Here is a 14,361-nt window from a genome sequence, read left to right on the forward strand (position 1 = left end):
GTATGGGATACCCCTTGTGCCATGTAAGTGGGTCTATACCCAAAGCGTAAACCAGGTGGGTCAGATACCTCTTGCTTGTGTCATGAAAGTGTATCTGATAAAGCATGCGTAAGCCAGGTGTGTCCGATACCCCTTGTGCCTTTCAAGTGCTTCTATACCCCGTGGGTAAACCAGATGGGTCCGATTCCCTTTGTGCCATGAAACTGGTTCCGATAACCAATGTGTGAACCAGGTGGGTCGGATAACCCTTGTGCCACGAAAGTGGTTTTGATACCCCATGAGTGAACCAGGTGGGTTGGATACCCCTTGTGCCACGAATGTGGTTCCGATACCCAATGCGTGGACCAGGTGGGTCCGATACCCCTTGTGCCACGAAAGTGGTTTTGATACCCCATGCGTAAACCAGGTGGGTCCGATACCCTTGTGCCATTTAAATGGTTCTATACCCCATGCCTAAACCAGGTGGGTTGGATACCCCTTGTGCCACGAAAGTGGTTCTGATACCCATGCGCGAATTGAGTGAGTGGATCTGATCATACTCAATTTCAGTCTAAACTGTCTGATACGGTGTGCGCAATTGAAGGAGGTTGCGCATCTCAACTTGGGATTACGTAGTATCTAAGATTTTTAAGTTCAAACTTATGAAAGCTGAAACGGAAATACGTCAACCCTTTTTGAACTCTGATCATCTAAAAATTTGAGTAGCAGGTTACATCTAAAGCAGGTTTTCTATAACGCCATTTACTTTTAACAAAAGCTGTTTGCATGAATATCTTTCCACCTTCAGCATCATGAAAACAAATTAATGAGAGAGGTAAGTGGCAGAGAAAATCCTGCACTAGGTTAGTTCTATTCCTAAACCTTGAATTGTAATCTTCGCACGTTCAGTAGTTCCGTGTAGGATTGATTTTAAACATTTTAGGACTTCTTTCAAATAAATAAAGATTTAGTGTTAAAATTATATTTAATTTCTTTTAGAGATTTTTTGTTATCAATCTGCCATTTAAAGGCTGTCAATGATGATCATTCTTCATTCTTCAGAGAAACGAGCTAAATGATTTATCAAATAAATGCACAAAAAACAGTGAATAATGAAAAAGAATCGATCGAGGAATCTTGCCAAGTAAATCCACTCTAGAGATCTCTCTTCGAAGTCATTATTATTCACTGAACTCGCCGAATTTTTTTCTGTTTGATCTTCCATTTTATCCTGTTGAATATGACCGCCATCCGTATCAATTTTGGCAGCTTTTGTGCATGAAGATCCGGTGTTGGCTAATTTTGTCTGTTGAATCTTTTTCAGACCCAAAGCGTATACAAATTTGCTAGACAAAACCCAACAAATCCAACTCCATAGTTTTCGTTCTGAACCAATAGTGTGTACGTTCACAACTAAAACAAAAAACTAAATAACTTAAAACAGAGCAAACAAGATATATATTGATCTACTGTCCTTTTTTAGATGTATAACATACAGAAAATAATTACAGTATTGTTTTTATTGAGCGTTGAGAACCCGGATTGACCACAATAAATGTTTCTTGGAAACCATACGGAAGACATGCATGTTTGTATGGCTTCTTTGATACCAAACATAAGATCTTACAAAAACGGAAAGGTGATCTCAAATGACCTCTTTTGGATCACGTAGTACAACTAATATATCGTAGTTGTCATTGACCTTGAACAAGAAAAAAATCTTTGGTGTATTGTGTATCATATCCAAGACCGTAGACTTTTTACGGCCCATATAAGATCATAAAAAATTTTGTGCAACCTCATTTTTTTTACTCAAAAAGGCTTTTCAAAGCAACTTAGGGGGTTTTCAGACAAAAATTGTAGATCCAAGTATTTCTCATGAAAAGCATTTATGGTGTCTTTTATACTATATCGAAGACCACAGAACTTTATGGCCCACACAAGCTCAAGAAATATTTTTGTTCAATTTCATTTTTTGACAAAATGATTTCTTCATAACTTGTTGGGGGGTTTCAGACAAATAATCTAGAAAGGTTTTAAACATTTTAACAGGAAAAGTAAATTGACTAGACTATTTCTATGCATTGTTTGCTCTATCTCGTTTCTTTGGTTGTTCAGAATCTTAACCAGCCAAAGGTTGTTCAGAAATAGTCATTTGGAAAAGACCACGACAGTTTGTTGAAAACCACATATAAGACCATAAATGATTCTTAGATATCATATGTAAGACAGTACAGGAAAATATTGGTTTCATCTATTTGCCACTCGTTTCCTAACAATCTTGTATGTAATCATTAAAACCATTAATATAAGCATGTATGGCTCTTAGAAACCACAGCAACAACATACACCAAAATTAGAACTTTCTTGGATGAAAAAATTTATTGTCATACCTATGGTTCTCGTTTCTCTTAAAAAAGGGGGTGGGAAATTAGATAAAAATTTCATTAAGTGAAGACGAAGTTTTTGATGTAGGTTTTGGGGAAAAACAAATACCAGTTCTAATGTTAAAATACAGTACTTAAATATTAGAAATATCTGATAAATCCCTTTAAAAAATTCAGCAAAAAACTGTTAAGCGTATAATTTTTCGAGATTTTCGGCAATCGTGTCTAGTCAATTCAGATTGTTTTCTATTTTATTGGCCAAAAAACAATGAAAATGAGACTGAAGCAATGAACACCTTAGTTTAGTTTTTCCAGATTCATTTCTTTCCGATTGGTTTGCAAGTTTTGGGGCCTAACAGCATCGGGGCAAAAAAAAATGCTACCAAATCAAGGTTAAATCAAATTGTGATGTGGATTTTGAACAGTCTTCTTGCAGACTGTTGGTCTTCAAAGACTTTGCAAAAAGTAGGGGGTTGAAAACAGTGCTTTAATGGTCAAATGTTTTTATTTAAAACCTTTATTTTAAGAAAATTTACAAAAATTTAATCAAAAGATTACTATTTAAATTTTTCTTTTTTTGTCCATTTTCATATTTTCAGTTTTTAGTTGCTCGGTTTTTCAGGGTATCGGGTTACTTTAAATCCTTTGATGTACTTCAATCACTTTTTTCCTGTCAATTTTCTGCATATAAAGGCTCAATTTTATTTAAACTACGAAACTTAGAAACTATAGCAAGAACATCCATGAAAGTTTGGCCTTTCTTGGATGGAACCATTTATGGTCTTACGTATGGTTTGCAGGAAAACATTATGATCTTGTTTATGGCTTTGAAGAAGGGCCAATCCAGTAAGAAAAGTTCTTTTACAATGCCTCCTTCATTCCTTGTAATAATTAAAGGCTCATATTTTTGAAATTGCATTTTACTGAGCTACTACCCAAACGTCGTTTTCTTCAATAATAACATCAAGATCATCACTTAAATTTCTCCTCTCAATCTTAAAATGTTTCCTCGTTAATATTAAAAAGGAGGTCTGGGAGTTCAGACAAAAATTTGATTAAATGAAAGCAAAATTTTTTGAGATAAGCATTGCGGAAAATAAGCCTATAACAATTAAAACAGGCCTCTTTATAGTTTTTCACTTTCAAATTTTTAATTTTCTGTATTTCTAAATTAAGTTGATGCATTAAAATTGTAAACCAAATTTTACATATTGTAAAACAAATGATCAGCGGCCTATCCAATTCTCTGAAAGATGCACAAAAACTTTAAAATCTCTGAATTTCGCGCTCATCTTTTTTAGTTCAGAATGAAACACCTGGAAAAAATTGTAACTTTTATCAACAATGAGCTAAATAATCTTTCTGTGCAGAAAAATTTCTTAATCTTTTGAGAACCTATAAGCAATTTCTCGAATGCATGAATATACATGTAATTAATTACGTTGAATAAAGAAGCGCGCAATTGTTTCAGTATTTCAAAATTTTCAAAATACTCTGAACTATCACATTAAGGATTTAAATAGTCTTGTTAAAAATGATCAAACATGTTACTGGATTTTAAAATCGAGCCAGTGGAACTGAGGGTACACTGATTTAATATACAAAATATAAAGTTGGAAACTATAAAAAACAAAAAAATTGTCGTTAGACGCTTTAAACTGGGAATAGAAATTAGGAAACATTTTGTTATAGGGTTTTGATGTTACTCACCCACAATGGTTCCCAAGCAGTTCAAAGAGAGATGGCAAAATGCATTTCTCATTGAGATGAACGCCTCAGGGACGTTTAAAGAACTGGCGGGCAGAATCTGCAACAGAACCCCAAAATTCACCATCTGGGCCAACATTGTTGTGATTGCAAATGAGATCTTCTCACCACATTCCACAGGGATCAGAAATGCGAAGCCTGAAAATCTTTCTTGTACGAAGTTTCTGGGAAAACCAATGACAGATTTTGGATCATGATATCTCCTTATAAAAAACTTAACGACTAAAATAAGAGATCGTTTGTTTTACGATACATCATTTTTTGCTCTTGTGGGTGATAGAGTGTTTCTAAAACGATTAAATTGATAACCATGAATTTGTTCGATTATACACTTAGAGATTTTTATTCAATTATATTTTTGGCGAAACAACTATAGAAATATTCAGCATCTACAGTTCGAGTGCTTTTATTTAAATTTCAGCAATTTCTCGCAGTATGGAATTGAACTATAAAGCCTTTTTTCTAAATCACTTACCTATCGAATTGTTTTTGACTAGATTACAATACGGGAATTTACCATCCACTGAACGTATTGTATACCATATTCATTTTAAAAAGATAAGAAACACAATAATTAAATATCCTTGTGATTCAAGAGTTTTTATTTTTATAGAAAAGATGGGTACCCGATATAATGTAAAGCAAGGTGAATGGAGTTATGATTGCAACTTGGTAAAAATTCGAACGTCTTTGCAGCCGAACTGTGATCTGGACTTGATCAAATTTCTCGTCGTGCCAGCCAACTGTACCAAGGGTCAGAATTACAGGCGTTTCCAGAATCCACTGGTCGTTTTGAACATAGTCATATAGTGGCATTTCACGTTGTTGGGTTTTTCTGTTGAGCAAATGTTCGTCTTCAAGACCTTTAAAAAATCATATACTTCATCAAAATATAAAAGAAATAAAAGATCTAAATATTAAAAGATTTCAGAGGGAACTTGGAGGCAAAAAAATATTACATTTTTAATTACTCAATATGCGATTATTCGAGGTGATGAAAAATTCTCAATGACTTTGGCTCGTAAAAAAAATTACTGATTTTAGCCTGAAAATTGTTTAAGAGTGGAAATGAGTCGTACTTCTTTTCTCAAGGTTTCAAATTTAAGAACTCTATTGAGAGCAAACATTTAAAATATTCACCCATAAAAAACCTCCTGAGTAAAACAAAGCTGGTGCAATGTAACTTTAGCACTAGGTGCACTATCAGAGCCGGAAAAGAGCTCCCCAAGAAAAGGCAATTGCTCAACTCTGGGCTGTGTCTTGACAGAGAAGAACATGGAAGACTCGTGAGATAAAGGGTTATTTTTGACAGAGTTGTTCTCAGACTAAATGCGCTATGATTTCAGAATGGGCAGAGTAAACCTGGAAAAATTTGACTCTGTGTTTTTCATTTTGAGTCTGAGACGGCAATAGCTGAAACTGCGCTCAAATGCTTAAATCCAAAAAATTGTAATGAAAAAGGTTGTTTGTTTTCCAATGAGCGTATCAGATAAAACCAGAAGGCGAGATAGTTTGATTTTAAAAAAGATAAACGTAATATATAGCATATTCAACAGCTCCCAATAAAATATTGAATTTTACGCCTTCTCTGCCACTTTCTGTCAAAAGAGCTGCTAGGAAAGCGCAGTAGAGATATTTTTTTATTAAAGTTTATCCCAAAGAAGGCCTTCCGTGGTTCTATATTTCAGAGAGCAGCCCAAAAAAGACCAACACTACGTAGCCGCAGTGTCCAAAAAAATCCCAGAGAAACTCTGCACTGGGTCTACGCTTGACAGAGTAGCCTCGTACTTTTACTTCGGGTCACTCAGCGAAAATTGTTTCCGAGTACGCTTGCTTTTGGCTTCCCTGTCAAAGATAACTCCAGATGTCTGAAGTTTTTCCGCAATATGCAACAAATATCTGGGTGATGGACATTCCTACTCAAATCTCAACAAATAAAAGTTACCTAAATGAAGCAGAGACTAAAGAACTTTGCCAAGTCTAGAGAACAAAGATGTTAAAACAAAAAAAAAACTAGAGTAATGGTAACTTCGCAAGCAATTTTTTAATCCTACGTGACAGAATGGTTTACAAAAAGCCCCTCTAAACCTCAAAGATTGAAGGCAATAGTTTGTGTTTTAAAGGAATTAGCAAGTTCATTTCCGAGTTTTCCGGCTTCAATTACGATTTATGAAATAGATGTCACTAGAATTAGAATTATATCCCAATACAACCAAATTATACTGAGCGATCAATCTATAATACTAAGGACTGTTAGGTATTGATTATGATGAGAAGCTCGTCGCTTCTCACTTCTAAACTCAGCACTTGAAAGAAAACAAAGTAAATAGTGCTCAATAAGTACTTCAGGGTTTCTGCAGACTGTTCTGATTGTCTAGTTGGTTCGCTATTTCATTTTACATGCCAATGTCTTTCTAGCCAATTCTTGAAAAAGCCGAGAGCCCTATCCTCAGAGTGGCTGCAATAATTCGGCCTCCGCACCAGTGTGGAGATTGCCATTCTTAGAGACACTCGTCCTTTGCCCGTCACACCCTTTAGTGTACAAATCCAAAGAGACTTTGAATTAAGCTCTGAGTTGATTGATCTCTATAAAACGTGCTGAAAGTAGCTATGCTATTTTTTGAAACAAACCAAAATTTTTGTTTTCAAAAATTGGACTAATAAAGATTGCAAGATTACAAAAAATTTATTCGTAACTAATTCGAAGCTAGGAACAATCAAAACGTATTCAAAAATGTTCCAACTATTTTCAAATCCTCTATTCGCTCTTGCTCTCTCTCTCTCTCTCTCTCTCTCTCTCTCTCTCTCTCTCTCTCTCCGAGTGTACACCGCATAAAAGTGCAGCTACTATTGATTTATCTTTTGAACTTTGCAATATCAAAACTATAGAAAGAGTGTTACCGCTAAAAATATCGAGGACTGTAAATTGGCAAGTTTGTTCGGATTTAAGAAATTGACTTGATAAACAGGCCCATAATTTTGCCGTGTTTATACTAGATGATTAGTTGTTCATATCTTGATATAATTGAGTTCGTGGGACCAGTTAAGCTCGCCCAAAACACAAAAAAAGTCTGCAAAAAACAAGTTCTGTTTATCAGTACGTATGAACTGAACTTCAAAAAATACATCGAAGGCCTTTTTTCAAGACTCGGTTTTAAAAAATTTCTATTTATTATATTAGTTATTTTCAAGGTGCTTCATTTGATAGTATTATCGGGTGCAGAAAAGTGCCTTAGAACAAAAATGTTATCAACTTAGTTTGAGAAAATCATATAATAACGTTAATCTTGATCTGTGGCATCAACCATACCTTTCTCTTCAGTATAATTTTGCAGTTGGTTCATATTGATCATCAAGACAACTCAAGGCGTGCTTTATGTTTTCTTTAAGGTTTTTTATAGCAATCTTAATTGTTCAACTTCTACAGCTTAACAATAAACAGTACTCTTGATGGCTTTTCATGAGATAATACAACTTGACTATAATTTTTCCTTTCACGACAAAAAAAATGGAAAAAACAAAAAAAAAACTACTTTCAAACATATGTAGGAATTTTTTCAAACCCAAAAATTTTGCAGAGGTTATAATTGTTTATAAGGCCACTTCTAATAAAGTTTTTTTGTGCAATTTGAATCAAGAAATATTTTTGTAAATTATCAAAGCATAAAACCAATTCATTGTTTTTTATCATGAACACAAATTGATTTAGGTTTTCTGATCGGCTTAACTCTTAATTGTTGTATCAACCTATCATGTGGACTAGGTGTTGCCTGTTTAAAGTTTTATAAAGTTAAAATTATGCAATTCAAATAAATTTTTTTGTTAGTTTTTTTAATAAATAAGAGCCTCATAGTATAGTATGCGCAATTGAAGTTTGTTTGAAGGTTGTTTGCATAGTTTTGCAAAAACATTTGAGGCACACTATTGTGGAATACAGGTTTATTATCGAAAAAATTGTCCATACATTAAACTGTTTGCTATCATTATTTGCAGAAAAATTTGTACTGCTTTTATTATGAGTTTGCAAAACCTTTTTGCTCTTATTTTTGTATCTTGTGCGACACTGATCTAGCTCACATGCTCAACCAATAAAGAAAAATTGATTGGCTGCGTCAAAAAAAGTTAAATTTGTGATTATTCAAAGTCAGAATTTTTTTGTAAGGTATTGATTGATTTTGGTAATAAATCATGAAAAATTAACTGCAAAAAGTTGGAGAAAATTCTGATTTAAACTATGGTAAAAACTAAGCCGAAAAGTTTAAAAAATCTGTCATCTTAATTCCATTTTTAACCATCTAAATCAGTCAAATACTAGAAAAAACAAAGCTATGGTCAAAAATTCTCTAAATAATGTTTGCGAATTAGAGTCGTATATAAAAAACTTATATCACAAAACAGAAAAAGCAACAAACTAACCGAGTTTGTAGTCCAAGTTGTTCAAAAGAAAGGGAGCAAGTCTAATTTGGCATGTCTGGCTGTCATACGGGAATTTAGCTACGTCAAATTGACACGAGAGCTGAACAGTTGCAAGAGAAGACCAAGCAAAAACCCATCCATTTGAGTACACAGCCTGTCGATTGAACCCATCGTAGATAATGTTGGTTACTTGCTCAAACGCTGAAACAAAAATTTGAAGATTTAATGATAAAAAAAAACAAAGCAGCCTCCCCAGGTCATGGTGGCCAGAGCGAATTGAGCTCTGATCACACTATCGTCGAGCGCACACATGTTCTCGGTTCGCTCGAATTACTTATTCTTGAAAAATCGTCGAGCGCACTTTTATCTCGACAATAGTCTGGAACTTGTCTATTCAAAAGCAGTTTCGAGTGCGCGCTAGTCTGATCAGAGGCCAGGTCGAGCAAAATTTTTTCAAGTTTTTTTGTTTTTACTGACACAGGTTGTCTCTGCTAAGAATCAACAATACAGCAGCATTCTGTTCAGAGTCTTCTTGCGAGTATGATGGGATTGATCAGAACCAAGGGGTCCAGTTGATAGTAATTGCCCTTCCCCTCGTGAAGAGATTTGAAATCCCTGCAGATCAAAACGTTTTTATGCAAAGCTGTCGAAGTTTATCTATTCATTTAATAATGTGAATTAACGGCTTGTTCATTATTAATTACAGTAATTTGGTTTTTTTAATTAGCGAAACTTTTAGAATTGGCTTTTCGTTAATTGAATATATCATTGAAATCATCACTTTCATAAAGTGATTATATTATAGCGACATTGAGAGATTTGTTCATATTCAAAATCATTCTCTGGTGATTCTATTTTGAAAGCACTTCAGTCCAATAAGAAGCAGGTTCAAGCGCCCCTCAGTCTGATCATAGGCAATTTTGAGCACACTTCAGTCTAATCAGAGGCAGATTCGAGAGCACGCTATTCTGATCAGGGATGTGACTTCCGAGCGCACAATAGTCTGATCAGAGCAGATTTGATTTTTGGGCGCACCTTAAGCTCACACGGGTCTTCGGGCGCACCATAGTCTAATCAGATGACAATGACATCTCGGTCGGTCTGATCAGATGTCGCTTTCGCTTGGGACGGTCTGATCACAGGCCAGTTCTCTCTGGACCTCAACCTGGGCCGATTGAGGTGACTGATTCAGTCTGCAGTGATCTGACAGACCTCTATCCGTCCATCATAGTTAGGAGTTTTTAGGCCTCATATTGAATTTGATCTGACAGATTATCCACCATTAGCACGGGATGAGATTTTGAGTAGAAGTGCCAGACAATAATAATTTACGATCAGACCCAAACCAGCGCACACATGAATTCTGCACTGATGTTAAAGTATTGCAAGCCTTAGAGATTGCCACGATTTTGCAAGTCACTTTCATCTGATGCAGGTGGAAATTTAGTGGGTGTTTAACCCTCCTGCGGCTCCGCATTTCGGTGGAAGTTGGGAACGCCTAGTGCAGATATTTAAATATCTCTGTACAAGGTAATTGGGTCTAGAACCCTTTCAGATGATATTTTATGGACACTGGTATGTGAGATTGAATCAAATATGAATTCTAGACCTCTAACGATTGTTCCGAGTGAAACTAATGATCCTATGCCTCTAACGCCTAACCATTTAGTACTCGGAAGGGCGTCAGTTCACTACCCTCCTGGTCATTTTGAAACGCAAAAAGTCACCGTGTCCAAATCTGGAAATCTGCTCAAGAACTAGCCTCGCACTTTTGGAATAGATTTCTTCGCGAATGCATTCCTAATCAACAGACAAGGTCGAAGTGCAACAAAACTTCTCAAAACCTCAAAGTAAATGATGTGGTTTGGCTACTTGGAGACTTCACGCCACGAGGTCTCTGGCCTCTTGCAAATGTTATAAAAAATTACCCGGTTCAGATGGTGTAGTGTGAAACTGAGAACTCAACATGGCCAGAAAGTAAGACCAGTCATCAAGCTAAGCAAATCTTAATAAACAAAAGAATTGTGTTCTCGTTCTCACGAGCGGATATATACTTTAGTTTTCAATAAGAAAAGGTATAGAATTGTAAGTCAATTCGTCTCTAAAAGTCGATGCAAGCAGTCACATCATTACCAAGTATCACATCAAATGTCTAAGTTTTGCGATCTATAGTCAAGCACTGTTACATTATTTGCAGTCCCTTTTTCGCGCCAAATTGTTTTTGTGATAATCTTTTCCTCCTTTTGGTTTGTCCCCGTTTCAGTCGCCCACACTTTATTTCCTCCAAAACTTCCTTTTCCGATTATTATTTTTGCGATTGATTATCTGATCTTGTCTTCTTATCTTGCTAATTTTCCGCCGATATCAGACAGTACAGCAACAATTCGTAATCCAACAATTGGTGCCGAGGATGTCAACGACATGACTTTTTTTTGTCGAAAACGAACGGAAGTGACTTTCGACAAGAGCCTCAGAACACAAAACACAATCATACAAAACACTCGCAATCAAAGGAAACTAACATAATTTATCTAAATGAAAATAACAAACAACATGTTTTATTAGCACGTTTGAACAATAACTCCGACCCAAATTAATTTGTTTTTGATAACAACTGAATATTAAAGATTCGGGGTAACCTCAAAACTGCCAAATTGTCTGAAGAAAATAGGCTGAATGTTGGTTGAATAAAGTGTCTGGGACCTACTAAGAGCAAGCTGTACAAACTCCGTGTCGAATTTTTACACCAAAAAAGATGTAGATTAGGGGTAGTTGGGGGAATTCTTGCGAGAATGATGGGATTGATCAGAACCAAGGGGTCCAGTTGATAGTAATTGCCCTTCCCCTCATGAAGAGATTTGAAATCCCTGCAGATCAAAACGTTTTTATGCAAAGCTGTCGAAGTTTATCTATTCATTTAATAATGTGAATTAACGGCATGTTCATTATTAATTACAGTAATTTGGTTTTTTTTAATTAGCGAAACCTTTAGAATTGGCTTTTCGTTAATTGAATATATCATTGAAATCATCATTTTCATAAAGTGATTATATTATAGCGACATTGAGAGATTTGTTCATATTCAAAATCATTCTCTGATGATTCTATTTTGAAAGCACTTCAGTCCAATAAGAAGCAGGTTCAAGCGCCCCTTAGTCTGATCATAGGCAATTTTGAGCACACTTCAGTCTAATCAGAGGCAAATTCGAGAGCACGCTATTCTGATCAGGGATGTGACTTCCGAGCGCACAATAGTCTGATCAGAGCAGATTTGATTTTTGGGCGCACCTTAAGCTCACACGGGTCTTCGGGCGCACCATAGTCTAATCAGATGACAATGCCATCTGGGTCGGTCTGATCAGATGTCGTTTTCGCTTGGGACGGTCTGATCAGAGGCCAGTTCTCTCTGGACCTCAACCTGGGCCGATTGAGGTGACTGATTCAGTCTGCAGTGATCTGACAGACCTCTATCCGTCCATCATAGTTGGGAGTTTTTAGGCCTCATATTGAATTTGATCTAACAGATTATCCACCATTAGCACGGGATGAGATTTTGAGTAGAAGTGCCAGACAATAATAATTTACGATCAGACCCAAACCAGCGCACACATGAATTCTGCACTGATGTTAAAGTATTGCAAGCCTTAGAGATTGCCACGATTATGCAAGTCACTTTCATCTGATGCAGGTGGAAATTTAGTGGGTGTTTAACCCTCCTGCGGCTCCGCATTTCGGTGGAAGTTGGGAACGCCTAGTGCAGATATTTAAATATCTCTGTACAAGGTAATTGGGTCTAGAACCCTTTCAGATGATATTTTATGGACACTGGTATGTGAGATTGAATCAAATATGAATTCTAGACCTCTAACGATTGTTCCGAGTGAAACTAATGATCCTATGCCTCTAACGCCTAACCATTTAGTACTCGGAAGGGCGTCAGTTCACTACCCTCCTGGTCATTTTGAAACGCAAAAAGTCACCGTGTCCAAGTCTGGAAATCTGCTCAAGAACTAGCCTCGCACTTTTGGAATAGATTTCTTCGCGAATGCATTCCTAATCAACAGACAAGGTCGAAGTGCAACAAAACTTCTCAAAACCTCAAAGTAAATGATGTGGTTTGGCTACTTGGAGACTTCACGCCACGAGGTCTCTGGCCTCTTGCAAATGTTATAAAAAATTACCCGGTTCAGATGGTGTAGTGTGAAACTGAGAACTCAACATGGCCAGAAAGTAAGACCAGTCATCAAGCTAAGCAAATCTTAATAAACAAAAGAATTGTGTTCTCGTTCTCACGAGCGGATATATACTTTAGTTTTCAATAAGAAAAGGTATAGAATTGTAAGTCAATTCGTCTCTAAAAGTCGATGCAAGCAGTCACATCATTACCAAGTATCACATCAAATGTCTAAGTTTTGCAATCTATAGTCAAGCACTGTTACATTATTTGCAGTCCCTTTTTCGCGCCAAATTGTTTTTGTGATATTCTTTTCCTCCTTTTGGTTTATCCCCGTTTCAGTCGCCCATACTTTATTTCCTCCTAAACTTCCTTTTCCGATTATTATTTTTGCGATTGATTATCTGATCTTGTCTTCTTATCTTGCTAATTTTCCGGCGATATCAGACAGTACAGCAACAATTCGTAATCCAACAATTGGTGCCGAGGATGTCAACGACATGACTTTTTTTTGTCGAAAACGAACGGAAGTGACTTTCGACAAGAGCCTCAGAACACAAAACACAATCATACAAAACACTCGCAATCAAAGGAAACTAACATAATTTATCTAAATCAAAATAACAAACAACATGTTTTATTAGCACGTTTGAACAATAACTCCGACCCAAATTAAGTTGTTTTTGATAACAACTGAATATTAAAGATTCGGGGTAACCTCAAAACTGCCAAATTGTCTGAAGAAAATAGGCTGAATGTTGGTTGAATAAAGTGTCTGGGACCTACTAAGAGCAAGCTGTACAAACTCCGTGTCGAATTTTTACACCAAAAAAGATGTAGATTAGGGGTAGTTGGGGGAATTCTTAGCCAATTCCCGTCAAAGTTCAACATCATTTTGGGGGGTAAGAGGGGTAATTCGATGCAAGATTTGGGGGTAATGGGAGGCGAGTAAATTGTTATCAAAATGGTGTCAGAAAAAGTGACAATTTTGGGGGATAAAAAATGCAAGAGTTGGGGGTAAAGGGGGTAAAACGATGCAAGAGTAGGGGTAAATGACGGGAAAGACGACGCAAGAGTAGAGTATAAAGGATAAAAAGATGCAAGAGAAGGGCGGTAGTGGGGGTAAAACGATGCAAGAGTGGCGGGGGCGTAAGAAGTCAATTTCGATCCCACCCTTGCCTCGTTTTACCCCCGTTACCCCCTACCCTTGCGTCGTTTTACCCCCATTACCCCATCACACTTGCCTCGTTTGACCCCAGCCCCTCCCCCGTTCCCCTTTTTTGTTGCGTCGTTTTACCCCCCTTTACCCCTACTCTTGCGTTGTTTTACCTCACATTACACCCTCTCTTGCATCGTTTTACCCCCCCCCCTATCCCCTACACTTGCATCATTTTACCCCTTGGCAGCCCCACTCTTAAATCGTGTTACCTCCATAATTGCAGAGTGGCAGCCTTGAGCCCACAATTTGTTACCTGAGCCAGTTTGCCTAGCCCTCAAACACGATGCTTGCCCATCACTACCCATCCCTTGTATATGAGTTAAACATTTTACCTCCTCATTTTTTTCTCCTTTTAACCCTTTAAAAATACCTCCTAATCTCACATATTTTAGCATGCGGTGAGTTCTTAAAAAACTCCC

The 14,361-nt window shown here is 36.6% G+C and overlaps 1 protein-coding gene across 1 annotated transcript; it reads right to left on the reverse strand.

Annotated features, from left to right (window-relative positions):
- Positions 1–945: 945 nt before the first annotated feature.
- LOC142338019 (neuronal acetylcholine receptor subunit alpha-9-like) lies at positions 946–14,247 on the reverse strand. The gene is made up of 5 exons (XM_075387653.1): positions 14,196–14,247; positions 8,550–8,750; positions 4,760–4,996; positions 4,077–4,271; positions 946–1,392 (listed from the first exon to the last, which is right to left on the reverse strand). Exons 1-5 carry the CDS (start codon positions 14,245–14,247, stop codon positions 1,031–1,033), a joined length of 1,047 nt encoding a protein of 348 aa, XP_075243768.1. The 3' UTR covers positions 946–1,030.
- Positions 14,248–14,361: the final 114 nt, after the last annotated feature.

The sequence above is a fragment of the Convolutriloba macropyga genome, chromosome 4, assembly GCF_964194025.1.
Source record: "Convolutriloba macropyga chromosome 4, txConMacr16.3, whole genome shotgun sequence".
NCBI classification, from domain to species: Eukaryota; Metazoa; Xenacoelomorpha; order Acoela; family Convolutidae; genus Convolutriloba; species Convolutriloba macropyga.

Excerpts from the sequence above, each read along its gene's own strand:
- LOC142338019 (XM_075387653.1), bottom strand. The coding sequence starts at position 14,247 with ATGGGTAGTGATGGGCAAGCATCGTGTTTGAGGGCTAGGCAAACTGGC. Across the intron at positions 4,997-8,549 it reads CAACTTGGACTACAAACTCG|GTCTTGAAGACGAACATTTG; the intron begins GTTAGTTTGTTG and ends GATTTTTTAAAG. Across the intron at positions 4,272-4,759 it reads CTTGCTTTACATTATATCGG|GCTTCGCATTTCTGATCCCT; the intron begins GTACCCATCTTT and ends AAAGATTTTCAG.